This window comes from Argentina silus, assembly GCF_951799395.1.
Source record: "Argentina silus genome assembly, chromosome: 16".
In the NCBI taxonomy this organism is placed as follows: Eukaryota; Metazoa; Chordata; class Actinopteri; order Argentiniformes; family Argentinidae; genus Argentina; species Argentina silus.
The window spans coordinates 3,894,811-3,909,780 of NC_139670.1; the positions used below are offsets into that span (position 1 = coordinate 3,894,811).

At 44.6% G+C, this 14,970-nt stretch overlaps 1 protein-coding gene across 1 annotated transcript; it reads right to left on the reverse strand.

The window, feature by feature from the left end:
* Window positions 1-2,973: 2,973 nt before the first annotated feature.
* mfsd13a (major facilitator superfamily domain containing 13A) lies at window positions 2,974-9,417 on the reverse strand. The gene is made up of 9 exons (XM_083687231.1): window positions 9,144-9,417; window positions 6,623-6,902; window positions 6,365-6,444; window positions 5,568-6,017; window positions 4,954-5,071; window positions 4,638-4,734; window positions 4,207-4,378; window positions 3,829-4,022; window positions 2,974-3,351 (listed from the first exon to the last, which is right to left on the reverse strand). Exons 2-9 carry the CDS (start codon window positions 6,785-6,787, stop codon window positions 3,098-3,100), a joined length of 1,530 nt encoding a protein of 509 aa, XP_083543357.1. The 5' UTR covers window positions 6,788-6,902; window positions 9,144-9,417; the 3' UTR covers window positions 2,974-3,097.
* Window positions 9,418-14,970: the final 5,553 nt, after the last annotated feature.

A 14,970-nucleotide genomic window follows, 5' to 3' on the forward strand; every position in this document is an offset into this window, starting at 1 on the left:
AAATTAGTTGATACTCATAATGTTCCTCTCCACGGAAATCTTTAGTAAAAGGCGAAAGATTTATGCGATCTGAAGAGAAACCAGAGTGTACTAACTTCTACAGAGAAGTTCAGCACAAGCCATTCCCAGAGATACTATTCTCGGTTACGGTGATACAGTGTCGCGCCGGAGTTTCATTGTGTCCGGTCTAAATCATTCTTTCACCAAATTACGAGAGTGAAGGAATGTTATTATTTACAACATGTTACAATAAATATCAAAACAAATTTCGCATGAGGGTATGACGGGAAATTGAGTGCTATTCATTTCCGGGTTTAAAATAAATCGGTAATTCAAAGATATTGAACTCTCGGATTTACTTAAGCACTGGAATACATGTAAAGCATCACGAGGATACAAACATAATACGCCGTGTCAAACATTGTTGACAATATCTAACATGGTCAAATGTCACCTAGAAGGGCTGTAGTTCAATAATGGAACTTTCAACCCATGCGCACTTACATTTGGTAGTGGGTCCTATCGACATTACCAAACCTGGTCGCCAGATGGCAATCACGGGTCGTTTTCGGCTGTAAACATAACTTCACCAAACATGAGGTCCTGTCTGTCTGTTGTAACAGACAGACTGCATTGCAAATACTTCGACTTGCACTTTGCTTCCTCATTCCGTTCCAAATTACAGCCTCCCCCGAATCAGACGTACAGCGGTGATAGATATATCAACTGTGATAGACATTGCAAAAAAGGAATATCAAGGCTCGTGAAAACCATGTCGAAAATAATGCCTTTTACCATGGCTGTCAGCTATTGAACTTCACTCGGAAGATGACAGGCCTACAATTACAATTGGCCTAAGAACCTACCCCGTCCATAAATGTCTGTCAAGCCTGGCAAAAGAGTTGACAAACTTGCCACATTTGGGCTACAAATATGGGAATATTACAATAATTCGCAAGTAGGCACAGTTGTACGCTCCTAGAAGTTAAATACAATCCAGGTTACGAATGTAGCCCACCAACGGTGTGTAACCCCAGTGACCATGAAGGTCAACATATTGCGTACATAGGAAACATCTACCTGCCTATTTTTCTAACATCCATTTTGCACAAATGGAACCACGTTATCCACTATTACCGTATGTCAAAGTGAAAGGGTTACAATGAAAATAAATATAAGCATCGTCTCCCTCTCAAAAAACGTACACGAGGTCAAGTTCATGCACCCGTTCATGCAGCAGAATGTTGTTGTCGTCCTCCATTACAATTGCCGTTTTTCAAACTATAATCTCTATATCATACCTTGCTTGACGTTTCTGGATGGAAACAACTGAATAACGACAGACAGCTAAAATCCAGTAGATTATAAAAGGCTACTCCGACGGATGTCTCGATCCTAACGGCAGTTACCTGTGTAGTCGGCCTACCCCCAACCCCCTCCAAAATGTTAATTAGGGGTCTGAAAGCCTCTGGGAATGATTTTGGGGGCAGGGAGGTGAGATGTCTGGTGAAGACCCGTTGCAGGCCTATTAAAAGATTTTCATATTGAGTAGTTTATAGGATGTTTATGGACACAAGTCATGTGTTAGTAGACACATTCAATGTATGTACTAGACTTGTTTTGACAGAGAACAGAATATTTACAGACGAAAGTGCAAGACATGAGACATTCCACAAGCTCTCAATAGTGACATCACTTTATTAAGTTATACAATGGCAGATGCTACAAGGAGCAGTGGTACAATCAGACTAAAACATTACAGTACAGGTAACAGATCCAGGCAGGTGTCCCCGCTGTATTCTGTAAGGCTGCCTTGTAGAAAATCTCTGTTTTAGCATTCTGGCCACAGAACAGAGGAACTCACATTGTGCTGAAATTGTGCATTTCCTGAGTTACTCTAAAACACTTTACATCAAGGTGTCTTCAGTTAAGGGACATCCATTAGGAGAATACTTGATTAGATAAATAAACTGATTAGATTTCATTTAAGTCTCCTCAACACTCAAGACAGTTTATGCAGAAGATCATAATTAAATACAAAAGCATTATGTAACTGCAGTATCAAAAACTAAACTTTGACAAAGGTATGGAATGTATCAACAGACAGAGACATCGTATAACATCACCATGGCACATCAGTTTTGTGATTTCAGTCAATGACAGCATGGCTGAGCTGAAAGAAATCGTAGTAAAAAAAACCAAATACATACATATCCCAATAGGCTCCATCTATAACACATCTCTTTCCTGGGGTACAAATGTAAACACTTCAGCCTTTACCAAGAAATCAGAGGCGAATGATTGATTTTAGTATAGGAGATGGCAGTTCTATTAGAGGTTGGGTCATAACAACACAAACTGTTAAAATCTTGTCTTCCTTTGTACAAAATGCTGACCATGCAGATACGTACAGTAAAGTACATTAATGATGTACTACTAAGGATCACAGAATCCCGTGGTGGTAACAGCCCTAACTGCAATTCTGAGTGAATGTACCACTCACCCACTCATACCAAACGTAATCTGGAATGACGCTTTGTTCTCATGCGCACATGGTGCTTTTTCAGAGAACTTTGTATTTTCCTCACTCACATCAGAAAATAACACATGGGCAATGAAGTAGCTTTGTGGCCTTTCGCTTTGGTAAACCATGCTGGTGGTGGCGAGGTCGGGTGACAATTTTGTGGATGGAAAAATGCATTCAGGCTGTGCCTCAACCGAGCATGATGTTCTTCTTCTCACTGGAGAAACAAGAGGATTCGCCCTACCCTGGAGAGGCCAATGGGCCTTGGACCTTTCACATCCAAACATTTGATTGGTTCTGCTTCATCATTTGGTCATCAGTTCATGTACAGTAAAAATATAAAGTCTTATTATCTTTTTATCAAAATAAGGCAAGTTTCATTAGAAAAGCGTGAACCCCCCCCCCCCCCCACCCCACACACACTCTCTAAAATAGATCTCAAAGTCTCACATCCCCTTTTTCTGTCCCTCCCTGTGCTAAATACTTCCTCTGCTACAGGGGTAGGGGTAGGTCCTAGGTGCAGTCAGAGGGTACAGAAGAGACCCCCCCCCCTCCAACCTTAGTAGAGGGGTCTCAGATAGCCTTGATGTCTAACAGGTGGCTGTGCTGTGCCCCCTGTCTCTGGGTCTTGACCCCCTGCAGCCTGCGTCCGTGGAGAGTGAAGCGGGACCAGGCCATCAGCTGCAACACGGCACAGGAGATGGGCACGAACACCAGCAGGTAGAAACAGCCCTGGCGTAGCGGGACCCCCACGGCGGGGCCGGAGAGAGCGGCCACAGCCACAGGGTCCTCCACGGTCACGGGGTTCCGGTCAAAGATGTCATAGCCTGGAGAGAAAGAGAGTGACGATGAGGAAAGGGTCAAGGGTCAAGTGTGGCCAACTTGAAAGTGTACTTTGTTATTACTAAACTCCTATACTGCGTGTGTTGTGTCATGTCAAATCGAATCAATATTATATACACAGAATACAGCCGTAGACGAAGTAAATGCTTTGCTATGAATACAGTTATGATGAAAGGTACAGTACCAGTCAAAAGTTTGGACACAAACTTGCCAAGAGTGTGCAAAGCTGTCATCAAAGCAAAAGGTGGCTACTTTGAAGAATCTAAAATATAAAACATATTCTGGTTTGTTTAACACTTTTTTTGTTTACTACATAATTCCATATGTGTTCCTTCATAGTTTTGATGTCTTCAATATTAATCTACAATGAAGAAAATAATAAAGAAAATAAAGAAAACCCATTGTGTGTCCAAACTTTTGACTGGTACTGTATCTTAAGAGACAGGAGGATAGGTACCCACCGGTGTAGACACACAGCAACCAGGTGCCGATGAGCGGGGCGAAGGTCTGGCCAGGCTTGGTCACCAGGGCGACCATGCCGAAGAGCAGTGCTGAGGCGGCCTGCTGGCGCCCGTTCATCACAAAGTCCTCGTCCACCAGGTCTGTGATCACCAGGTTCAACAGCTTACAGGTGCCCTCCGTGAACACGCGGTTACTGGGAATAGGTCAAAGGAGAGGCACATTGGATTGTTGTTATGAAAACAGTTCTCTGTGTGTGTGTGTGTGTGTGTGTGTGTGTGTGTGTGTGTAAGTAAGTATGACTGAGTTATGGTGAAGGGGTAGGAGTGTGTGCACATGTACATAGTGTGTGTGTGTGTGTGTGTGTCCGTCCACCCTACCTGGCGATAAAGATGCACAGCAGGTAGATGTGGTCGGCCCCAGCCAGCAGCATGGCCACACTGAGGCCCAGTTTGAGCATGAAGAGCCAGCGGATCACCTGGTACACCCCGTAACGCTGACACAGAGTCAGGAAGTACAGGTTGTTCAGGTGGGGGGCGATGTAGGAGACGCCTGTGTACAGAGAAGGGTTACACAGGAGCTTTGAGGTGCTGGGAAAGACACTGGTTAGTGTAAAGAGAAGAGAAGGAAAGAAAGAGAAGAGAACTAAAAGAGGAGAATAGAATAGAATTAAAAAAATATATATATATATTATTATGTTTAAAAATAAAGGCCAACTTGGCAGAAATACGTACACAGACATCAGCGTCACATTGCAAATGTACACAGCACACATGTTTGACTAAGGCGAGGGAGTGTATGATTCCCTTACCCAACAGAATGGAACCGGTAGAGGCAGATATGCTGTCAGACAGGAGGTGCTCCAGGAACAGGGGGAAAAAGTTACTGTTGAAGTGGCAGTGAAACACCTGTAGGGGGAGCAGTGAGAGGGTTGTTGGACAAGAAGCCAAATATGAGGAAGAACTCCACCCTAGAACAACATTGCTGTGTCATATGCATTATGAACAGCTGATGGTAAAGGCTGTATGAGGGTGTAGGCGTGCATCAAGGTAAGGCCTATACACCAGCTTTCAAATTACTGATGTTAACGCTAGCTGTTAGCATGGTATAATCTCAAAATGCCAAACCTGGATGAGGTTCATGGAGGCGAACCACATGAAGTTTCTGTGCTTGGAGAGCTGCTTCAGATACTCCCCTAGGGTGACAGGCTTCTCCTGATGGGTCAGAGCATGGCCAACACTTAGCCTGAGGGAGGGAGGGAGGGAGGGAGGGAGGGAGGGAGGGAGGGAAGAATAGTGGTTAGATAAGTGAGGAGGAGGATTAGAGGACCAATCAGTGTGTCTCGCTCGCACGCACGCACGCACTCTCTCACACACACACAGTATGCATCACTGCCATAAACTCACATATCCGCCCCACAACAGGCACTGAAAATTCCCATTAGTAAGCAATATCCCTGGGCTGCCAGGCAGACACGCCACAGAGGTATTAAGATGAAAGGTATTATTGATTCGTGGATAGGCGAGTTCACCCTACTATGGGAAATAGAGGATTCAAGCTATCTAGTGAAAGGCTGTATTGTACAGAAAAATGAATGCACTCACTTTGGATAAAAAAGCGTCAGCTAAATCACATATTATTATTCTACCTTATATTAACTGTATACCCCATGAAGACAGAATACGTGACAGTATCACACACTCTTTCAGCAGAGTACAAAAACATGCGATATATGACCTACTCTTGAAGCAGGTCAGCCTCCTCCTTCCTCAGCCGGGCCTCCTTCTGGAACCGGTGCCGTAGCAACCTGGACACCACGGTGAAGCCCAGCATGGAGACACCCGCCAGCATCACACAGAACAGCCTGAAGGAGTAGAAGTCCTCCTTGTCCCAGAAGCAGTAGGACAGGAACACGGAGAGCGAGCCCACGGCGCTGAACAGCGAGCAGTAGAAGTTGAGGCGCGTGCGGTCGCTGGCGGACACGACCAGGTCAGCCATCAGGGCGTTGTGGTTGAGGTCGACCACGGTGAGGAAGCCGTCGTACAAGCACAGGCAGACCAGGAACTGGAGCCCCGGCCGGGCCCAGGACACCCAGAAGCCCAGGAAGGACAGGGCGAAGAGGGGGCCATTGGTGGACAAGGCCTGCAGGCGCTTCAGGATCACCTCCGGGGTGGAGATCTGGGGCCCGGACCTGGAAGACAGCAGGGGGAGGTGGAGAGGTGAGGAAGGGAAGGACAATGGTGAAGGGGGTTCAGCCTCCTTAGATACCTCTTCAATACAGATTACAATTGAGTTTATATTCGAGAGTGACAGGGAGAGCGAGTGAGAGAGAGAGTGGTTAAGGGAAGAGAGATGAGAGAGAGAACAAACAACCGAGACAGAGAGAGAGAGAGAGAGAGAGAGAGAGAGAGAGAGTGGTTAAGGGAAGAGAGATGAGAGAGAGAACAAGCAACCGAGACAGAGAGAGAGAGAGAGAGAGAGAGAGAGAGAGAGAGAGAGAGAGAGAGAGAGAGAGAGACACACACACAGAGGACTTACTTTGGGGAGCTGAGGAAGGAGCGATCACTCAGCCAGCCGAAGAGAGGGTCATTCAGGCTGTTCCATATCAGGAAAATTGTCTATGGAGAGACAGACAAACATCAGACATACTGTCATTACAGGCTGAACAGAGAAGGGTTTGTGTAACTTCACTCGACTGACGTAGCTTTTTTTAACTGTGGGGAGCATAGGTCATCCACGAGGGTTTTTTTTAAAAAGAAGAAGAACAGAGCACAAAAAAACGTTCTCTTCACTCACCTCCCCCACCCAGAAGGAGAGCTTGTCGATCTTGTAGACGGACACGAAGGTCTCCACATAGTAGAGCAGGAACACGTTGTGCAGGATGGAGACGAACAGGGCCAGGGAGCCGTAGAGGAGAGCCGTGGAGACGCCATGCCAGCAGCCCCAGAACCTCCTGCCCATTCTTCACACCGGCTGACTGGCTCGCTCACTCTGCTCCTCAGCCTCACAACGCCGAGCTGTGATCATCCCACGGACCTGACCAGCCGGGCCAGGAGGATCATCCCCCTAGCCACTCCTGGGACCGCAAACAAAACACAAAGCGACAAAATGGTCTGAGGAAAAAGGGGCAAGCAACACCTGTGAGAGAGTGTGAGGTTACCTGACAGACTGGGAGGGGAGCCAGCTCTGGCGGCGGCGGCAGCGCGCACACACACACACACACACACACACACACACACACACACGCTATAAATAGAGAAGTAAGAAGTTTCCATTTATAGAGAAATAGGATCATTAAACAGCAGGAACAATTCAGATTGCATTAAACACACCCAGTCTGGGTCAGAGGGATCAGACTGTAGCTAGCTAGTATGAGAAGCTTCCTGCCTCTGTCTCTCTACAGACACTGTTTCCATGGTGACAGGTACTGTATTCATTAGGTGAGAGAGAGAGAGAGAGAGAAGCTCCTCTGAGCAGCTGTGGCTTCAGTTTCTCCTCTGGCCTGAGTCCAGCTGGATGACACATGAGTGTAATTCTAACCTCTCCACTGTGATTACGGTCACTCAGTCTCAGGATAGCATAGGATACACCATCACCACCGCCACCACCACCACACCCACACTACACCCACACCCACAAGCCTGGCCTCGTTCACATCAGAAGCTCCATGAAAGGCCTTCATGTTCCCACTCGCATTCAGGTTAATTCCTTGAATTCACTTTTCTTTTGCCTGAGGCACGCCAAAAAGTGTCGCCTAGCCTACAGGTTAGTTCCGACTTGTATCAGTAGCCTACATGAGAAGTCTGGAGAGAGAGAGAGAGAGAGAGAGAGAGAGAGAGAGAGAGAGAGAGCCTGAGAAGCCTATTAATATTTTTTTCCCACATCACAGTTCTTTGTGGTCCAGTTTACGACTCACTGCCACAGGCCCAGTAGCTCTACTATCTGTGAATATGAAACCTTAGGGACGGTTCCCTGCTATTACATCCAGCATTCCCCCTTTAAAGCACACGCCGTACACGTGGCACAAATCTCCTCAATCTTAAAAATAGCATCAGCATTCTGGCTCCACACCTGACTGCTATATCACACAGGCCCACACACGCCCTGGCCTCCCCCTTATCACCAACCACACTCTATTCTCAGGGGAAAACAGTGAAATAGCAAACTTACAATAACAAATTCCCCCCCCCCCCCCCCCCCCCAAGATAAATAGTTCAGGTTCTTAGAGAATTAGGTTGTCTGAGAAATCTCACAAGGCCTTTTATTTCTCTAATTTCAACAGGAATGGGCTGTGTTATTCTCGAGGCTGGCAACAAGCTCTATCTGGTCCCATCAGATCCATGCAGTGAAGCTAAACGAAATGCTTCCGTGTGCCCAAACTAGACCTCTATCGCGTCTCACACACTTGACTCCCACCTCACCTTATATAAACAGCTGGGAACAATACTACAGTATTCTACTACAGTGTGTAGAGTACCTATGGGGATCGGAATCTTAAGCCAAGGCCAGGGCAGGTTTCCTGGAGGTTTCTTGGCAGAGAGAGGAGCTGTGATGTCAGCTGGTGCACCTGTTGTGTTGTCTAAACAGTTTCGCCTGCTCGCTACTGTGGGGGAGAGCGTGGGACCGGGCTGACGACACCCGATCTCCTGACTGATGAGTCCGAACACAGACAGGCCAGTGTTTCCACTGTCATCACAATTCTTTAGAACTCATGTTCTCAGAAAAAACACTCCCACCCCCTCACCCACCCACCCACACATTCACTGATTCATCCTCCCAACGGCGCTCTCGACACATTCTGTACTGTCTATGACTAGCACGGTTTCTATTGCTAGCTAAACCCGAGTTTATACTCAAAGCCGGTTTATAGCTATAAATTGCCAACTCTGATGCCAGGTAGAATACAGACCACGTCATTATTTCAAAATTCGAGCAAACCTTGATGTGTCTAGACTCTCTAGGCTGATGTCTGGACTCGAGACCGAGTTAATCCTAACAGATCGCTAACGTTAACTAGGTAACTAGTTACTAAACAGACGGTTCATCATCATGACATGAATCACAACATCGAGTTATCATCGGAAAATAACATATGGTATTAGACGCTCCTGTGCCATTATATAGGTACACACTCGCATCTAGCTACAGGTCGCTAGCAGCCGCTTCATCAGCTGTCGGACGGCCATAAATGCCAAGTAAATAGCTAGCTGGCTAGTTAGCTAACGAGCTAACGTAGTAAAACACAAGCGGTCTTGGTAAGCGGTTTACTCTTACAAGTTAGACCAGCCGCATTACCACCACAGAAAAATACACTTACCATCGTTATAGAATCAAGTCAATAAAACGTTGCCAAAATTATCGGAAAACTTGATGATTAATGAACAGTAGAAGCCGATTACTTGTGCGGCTGCTGAGCTAGCAGACTTACTAACGTTGGACCACGTCACAACTAGCTTTATCGCTCACGCCCACTGATTGCTGGTGCTGGGCTCCGGCTCCGTCTAGTCACGACTCGCTTTGGATTTCAAGGGTTTCCCTCATAATTGTGTACAATTAGAAGGCTTGTAGCGCCATCTAGAGCAATTAGTATTTTGTGTTAGGGTTAGATTAAGCCGAGTTAGGTTATAGGTGGGGTTAGGTTATAGGGTCCCTAATCAGATCGACAATGAACTTGCCTGCTATAATGTATCATGTCTTCAGTAAACTTGTTTACCTACTCATATTTCATATTCTCATCTCTGAGTTGAAGGTTGTAGCGAGTTGAAGGTTGTAGCTGCCGGGCAACGAGAACTGAGTCTATAGATGTAATCATCTTAGTGACTAAACATCTATGGAATTCAGTTCTCATGGCCAGACACTCATTAGCGTCATCAGTCAATCGATGGTTGGTCTCCACAATGTCTTTGTAAAGTGGACATCGAAGTTCAACCCTCTCCCTCTTTTTCTCTCTCTCTCACAGACACACACACACACTACACACATTTATGAAAAACGAGAGACCAAAATGTTCATACTCAATCGATTTATTCATTTTGACAGACTTTATTCGAGCAAATATCACATACTTTCCATGACAGTGCACTGTTATGGATGGTAATCATGAACAACATCTGAAAATACACTTACCAGACCATTGTTACAACCCCTGTGAGAGTCAATACTAGGGCTTGATGTAAATACCTGATTCAGAACCTCCTCCAAAATACCCAACAGCAATGAGTCAGCAATATCCGGTCCATTAACAGGAAAAAGAGAGTCCAGGATGTGTAGTATTTCACAACAGGTTTGCTGAGAACACAAACCCATGATGGGAATGAGAGACCAGAGTCAGGGTTATCTTAAGGCCATACACTCACATCATGAATCATGAGTCAAGGCATGTAGACGTGTACAATCAGACTGCTGGCAATGTGAGTCATAGCCAAAAGGCTTGCCATCTGTGTACACAGAGGCACGTACAATCCATGTACTGTACACCATCAGTGGATGGTTGTCCCATGATATCAATGTGTTTTTGATCGTAATAGTATATAGTATATAGTATATCAGTGGAATTTAACTTCAACTTGTCATGTTTGTTATGTGATTGTTTGAACTCTTTCTTTCATTTTCATTTCGTCTCTCTCTCTCTCTTGCTCCCCCCCTCTCTCTCTCTCAACAGTCACTAGGCTCTCCTTCCATCATGATACAGTAATTTAAAGAATAAACATCAGAACATCACTTAAATCCAGCTGTATCTGTGGATAAACCACCTAAGGTTATACATCGTCAAATACACCCTCTTTACTGAGAGTTTTTGAATCCACTGCAATCCTTGGATTGAGCACAATGGCAAGGCATTGTCTTACTGTACGATATTTCTTCCATATAGTTATAGAATGAATGAAAATGACCTTTTACCTTTTCCTTGAAGTCAAGCCTACACTGGTGGAGTAGTGCTTCAGTAAGTTATCTGTAGAAATAAAAGCCTATACTTTAGTCCAATATCACATGAGGTCCACAGTCTTCATGGTGACTGGGGGAGATTTCAGATACGAATTCACCCATACTAGCCTTATTGTGGAACAAGCGATCTCTCTAGATACCCTCCGTGCCATGGCTGGCTGTCTCTGAGTCCTACCTACACTCTCTCTCTGCTTGTTGAGCAGCCAAGTGCAGTCACTTCCAAGTAAGAATGAAAGGGGTGGGAGGGAACCACTGAATCAATGCAAATATACAAAGCAGTTCTGAGAACAGAGAAACAGCTGACTGGCTGGTCAGTCCTTGCTTCCCATAAAAAAACAAAGGAAACTGTTTGGAGGAGGAACTAGGAATTCCCCTTATTGCGACAAGACTGTAGCACAGAGAGTGGAGAGGTGGAAACTATGTTGAGATGCACTAGAGGACAATGGAATGCCTAATACAATGAAATGTTTTGGGGTTTTTATTTCTCGGACGGATGGATGGATGGATGGATGGATGGATGGATGGATGGATGGTGTGTGTGTGTGTGTGTGTGTGTGTGTGTGTGTGTGTGTGTGTGTGTGTGTGTCTGTCTGTCTGTCTGTCTGTCTGTGTTGCGTGTGTGTGCGTGCTTGCATGTGTGTTTGTGTATATGTGTGTGTGTGTATGTGTGTGTGTGTGTGTGTGTGTGTGTGTGTGTGTGTGTGTGTGTGTGTGTGTGTGTGTGTGTGTGTGTGCGTATGATAATTCAATTCAATATCAATAAATAATAAATCATATTCATAAATACTTTTCAACAGGGGTCAGAGTTTTGCCAGTATTGAAAATAACATAGGGGTTATTAACTTGTTTCCCTATATTAAAAGGGTATCCATTGAAGTCTTCAAAGAGAGTTCAAAGAGAGTTCAAAGAGAGTTCAAAGCGAGTTGAATGTAGCGGAAATTATTTAGAATCACCCTCTTGTGATGCTATATCCTCTTAAGGCAACGGGTGAAAATTCTGTTTTAATTTGAGTGTTATATTCATTATTAATTACTTAATCTCCTTGTTATGTGTAGTATGTTATTCTCAAGTATGTTATTCTCAAAAACTTCAGGTGGTTACCTATCAAATGGCATTCTGCTTTCGCATCTGATCATCATATTTGTAATGTTATAAGCAGTTTAGTTTGGGTCTGGTTTTTAGGTGGAAATTAGTCAAATAGGGCATTCAGCAGAAGAGGGTATAGCCCTGCCTATGACATCTTAGCCCGAATATAGTCCTCGTACCACGAGGGCAGCATCCATACAAGTCGTCCCCGGTTGAAACCCCGCTGGTTACATACAAAACATATGAGGATGAATCTTACTCAATTCTGTTAATGTTTTTTTTCATTCCTGGTATTAAATTTGATGTCCGATCGGCTGTCTTCCAAATGTATTTTCTGTATTTTGAAAATACTAAATACATGTATTTTAATTAAATAGGCACATCATTGTATACACACTGGCTGCACACATCGTCTAACAGTCCCATGATCCCCCAGCAGAGGGCGATCAATCAATGTGAAAACAACGTTGGTCAATGGTGACACTGCATTCACAATACTGTAATACATATAGGATATATATATATATATATATATATATATATATATATATATATACACACAAATAATACATAGACTATACATTATATCGTTTCTTTTAGCCTACTTATTCAATGCATTGATACATGAGTAGAAGTTGATATGGGAGATTAGATTATTGGAAAATAAAAAATGTAAATGTGATAAACTGCTGTGATAAGTATACAATTTAAAGCCATTTGCGCATGTTTGGAGAGAGAGAGAGAGAGAGAGAGAGAGAGAGAGAGAGATAGATAGAGAAGGGGGGAGAGCGAGAGAGAGAGAGAGAGAGAGAGAGAGAGAGAGAGAGAGAGAGAGAGAGAGAGAGAGAGAGGCGGTCACACCGCGCCGGGTATAGAGTATACACATGTGCGTAGATGAATTTTGACAGAGACTGGGATCCTGCGCGGAACAGCGCACCACGCGGGGGCACAACAAAGAACTATTCTACTGTAGAGACCGACAATCCACTCATCCCATACTTACCCTCAACATTTGCGACAATCAGGTAGGCTATTTCACCCCGTTTATCTATGTATAGGCTACATCATTGAGCTGTAGGACAAATCCGAGGCAGGTGAAGGTGACTTGGAATGAGCTTTGCGAGCGCTGATATGTTTTTTTCTTTATACTGCAGTGTTCTTCCGACAGGTGCACTGTCCAGGTAAATGTTATTTGAGGGCTGCTGTGTAGACCAGGCTATTATTGTAACTCTGAAGATTTGTAAAACACAACACCTGAGCCTGGCATGTGAGATGAATTGTCAGAAGTTATTTGTTGGGATATGTGTGTCGCTGTGTAACAGCAGACTGAAGATGCGCTATTATGTACACTTTTTTGCGATTGTCTTATTGGGAGTTTTCCCCCCGGCCAGTCGGCTTGACTTGAACATCCCACTCTCCCCGTCCGACTGCATTGCTGTATAGCTGTTGATGCGTTGTTAGGCGATGTCGCCGAGGGAGTTGCAATAAAAACTGCCTTCAGGTAAAACGGACAGCCTGAAAATGCTATGACTTAAATAAGGACATTGAATGATAAGATATTTCAGATAATTTATGTATTCATTCAGACTGAACTATACAATACAATTAGTCTATTTGTATTAATTGGACGGTATGGCCGTTTGAGTAAAGGTGAGGCAAAAGATAACGCAAGAGCTGGAGGACACGTGTCCCTTCAGCCCCGTCCTTGCAGTGTGTGTGTGTGTGTGTGTGTGTGTGTGTGTGTGCGTGTGTATGTGCGCGTGTTTACGTGCGTGCGTGTTTACATAGTAAGATTACCAAATAGCAAGCATGATTGCTCTGTGAAGTCCACTTCTTGTCGATAGGTCAATGCAGGTCGTTTGACCACTTGCCTTTAGACTCGTAGCAAATATGCATGGAGTCATAAAGCTTTAGTGTGCTGAACCTAAGAAAGAGCTTAATGGATTCTATCCCGTTGTTTCAATGGACAACCAACCCACACGCATTTCAAGTACAGGGGCGACATTGGAAGTCAGAAGAGTGTCCATGATTTCAGCTTGAAACTGTCCCGGTGGAGCACTTAATTCCAGCAGATTTAATAACGTGGAGCACCAGTAGGTGATGATATGCAATCTGAACTGTGTGACCCTGTCGCTCACGGGCACACCGATCCAAGGTGACACAGGAGATGGATGGGGTTGTGCGTGTGCGTGTGTGTGCGTGTGTGCGCACGCGCGTGTGGGTGGGTGGGTGGGTTTGTGGGGAGTAAATCACATCAAAATGGGGATCCAGTGTCATCCTCTTTGATGTTTTGAGTACTTTACCCTGCAGCCGGGTTGTAATGAAAGAGCATAGGTTACCTATTCAATACTGAGAAGGAAATTAGATTGCGTCACGCTTGTTTATTCGCTTGTGTTAATGTCCTTATCTGGATTGGGAAGCTTACGTTTTTATAAATAAACCTTTTATACTGTTTAGAGTGTTTTACAGAAATAAGGTTTAAACCTCTTTCCTTCAGTGTGACATCATTGTATGCCTCAATTGACATGCAGTTCTGTGGTGATGTTCTGACAATGTTGTGACTGCAGCGTATGGAGTAATCTGCCGTACCACACTCTTCAAATGACCATGAACTTTCATCGGTCTACGTAGAGAGTGTTTACCTTGCTTAGCAGTCGCAGTGCATATTCTCTTGCACGTTGTTCTCACTGGCAACTTACTCATGTTTTCTTCACTACTGTAAAGGCTGTTGCAATTTGCAAAAGCGTATCCAGTTAAGGCTGCAAGTACAAGTACTGTTTCGAGAGTTTTGCTTCATTTCTACACAGTGTGTTTATACGATAGTGTTTAGTCAGATGAGCCTCTCATCGACGGAGATACAGAATCATAAGCTAGGAAGAGCCAACTGTGGATAATTGGACCGTATTCCTTGGCCATCTGCAGAAATGTCATGCTGGATATTTTGCATATCATTATCTGCCTTGCCTGACAGATGGCTACACACACAGAGAATTATAACTCTATTTTACATCCCTGCTCATTCTGTAAACCATCAATCAGTTTCAGTTGGGCTTTTTGGACAGGGGTAATAGAGGTCAGAAACTCAAAAGAAAGTAGGCCTCCAGCAGCAGTTT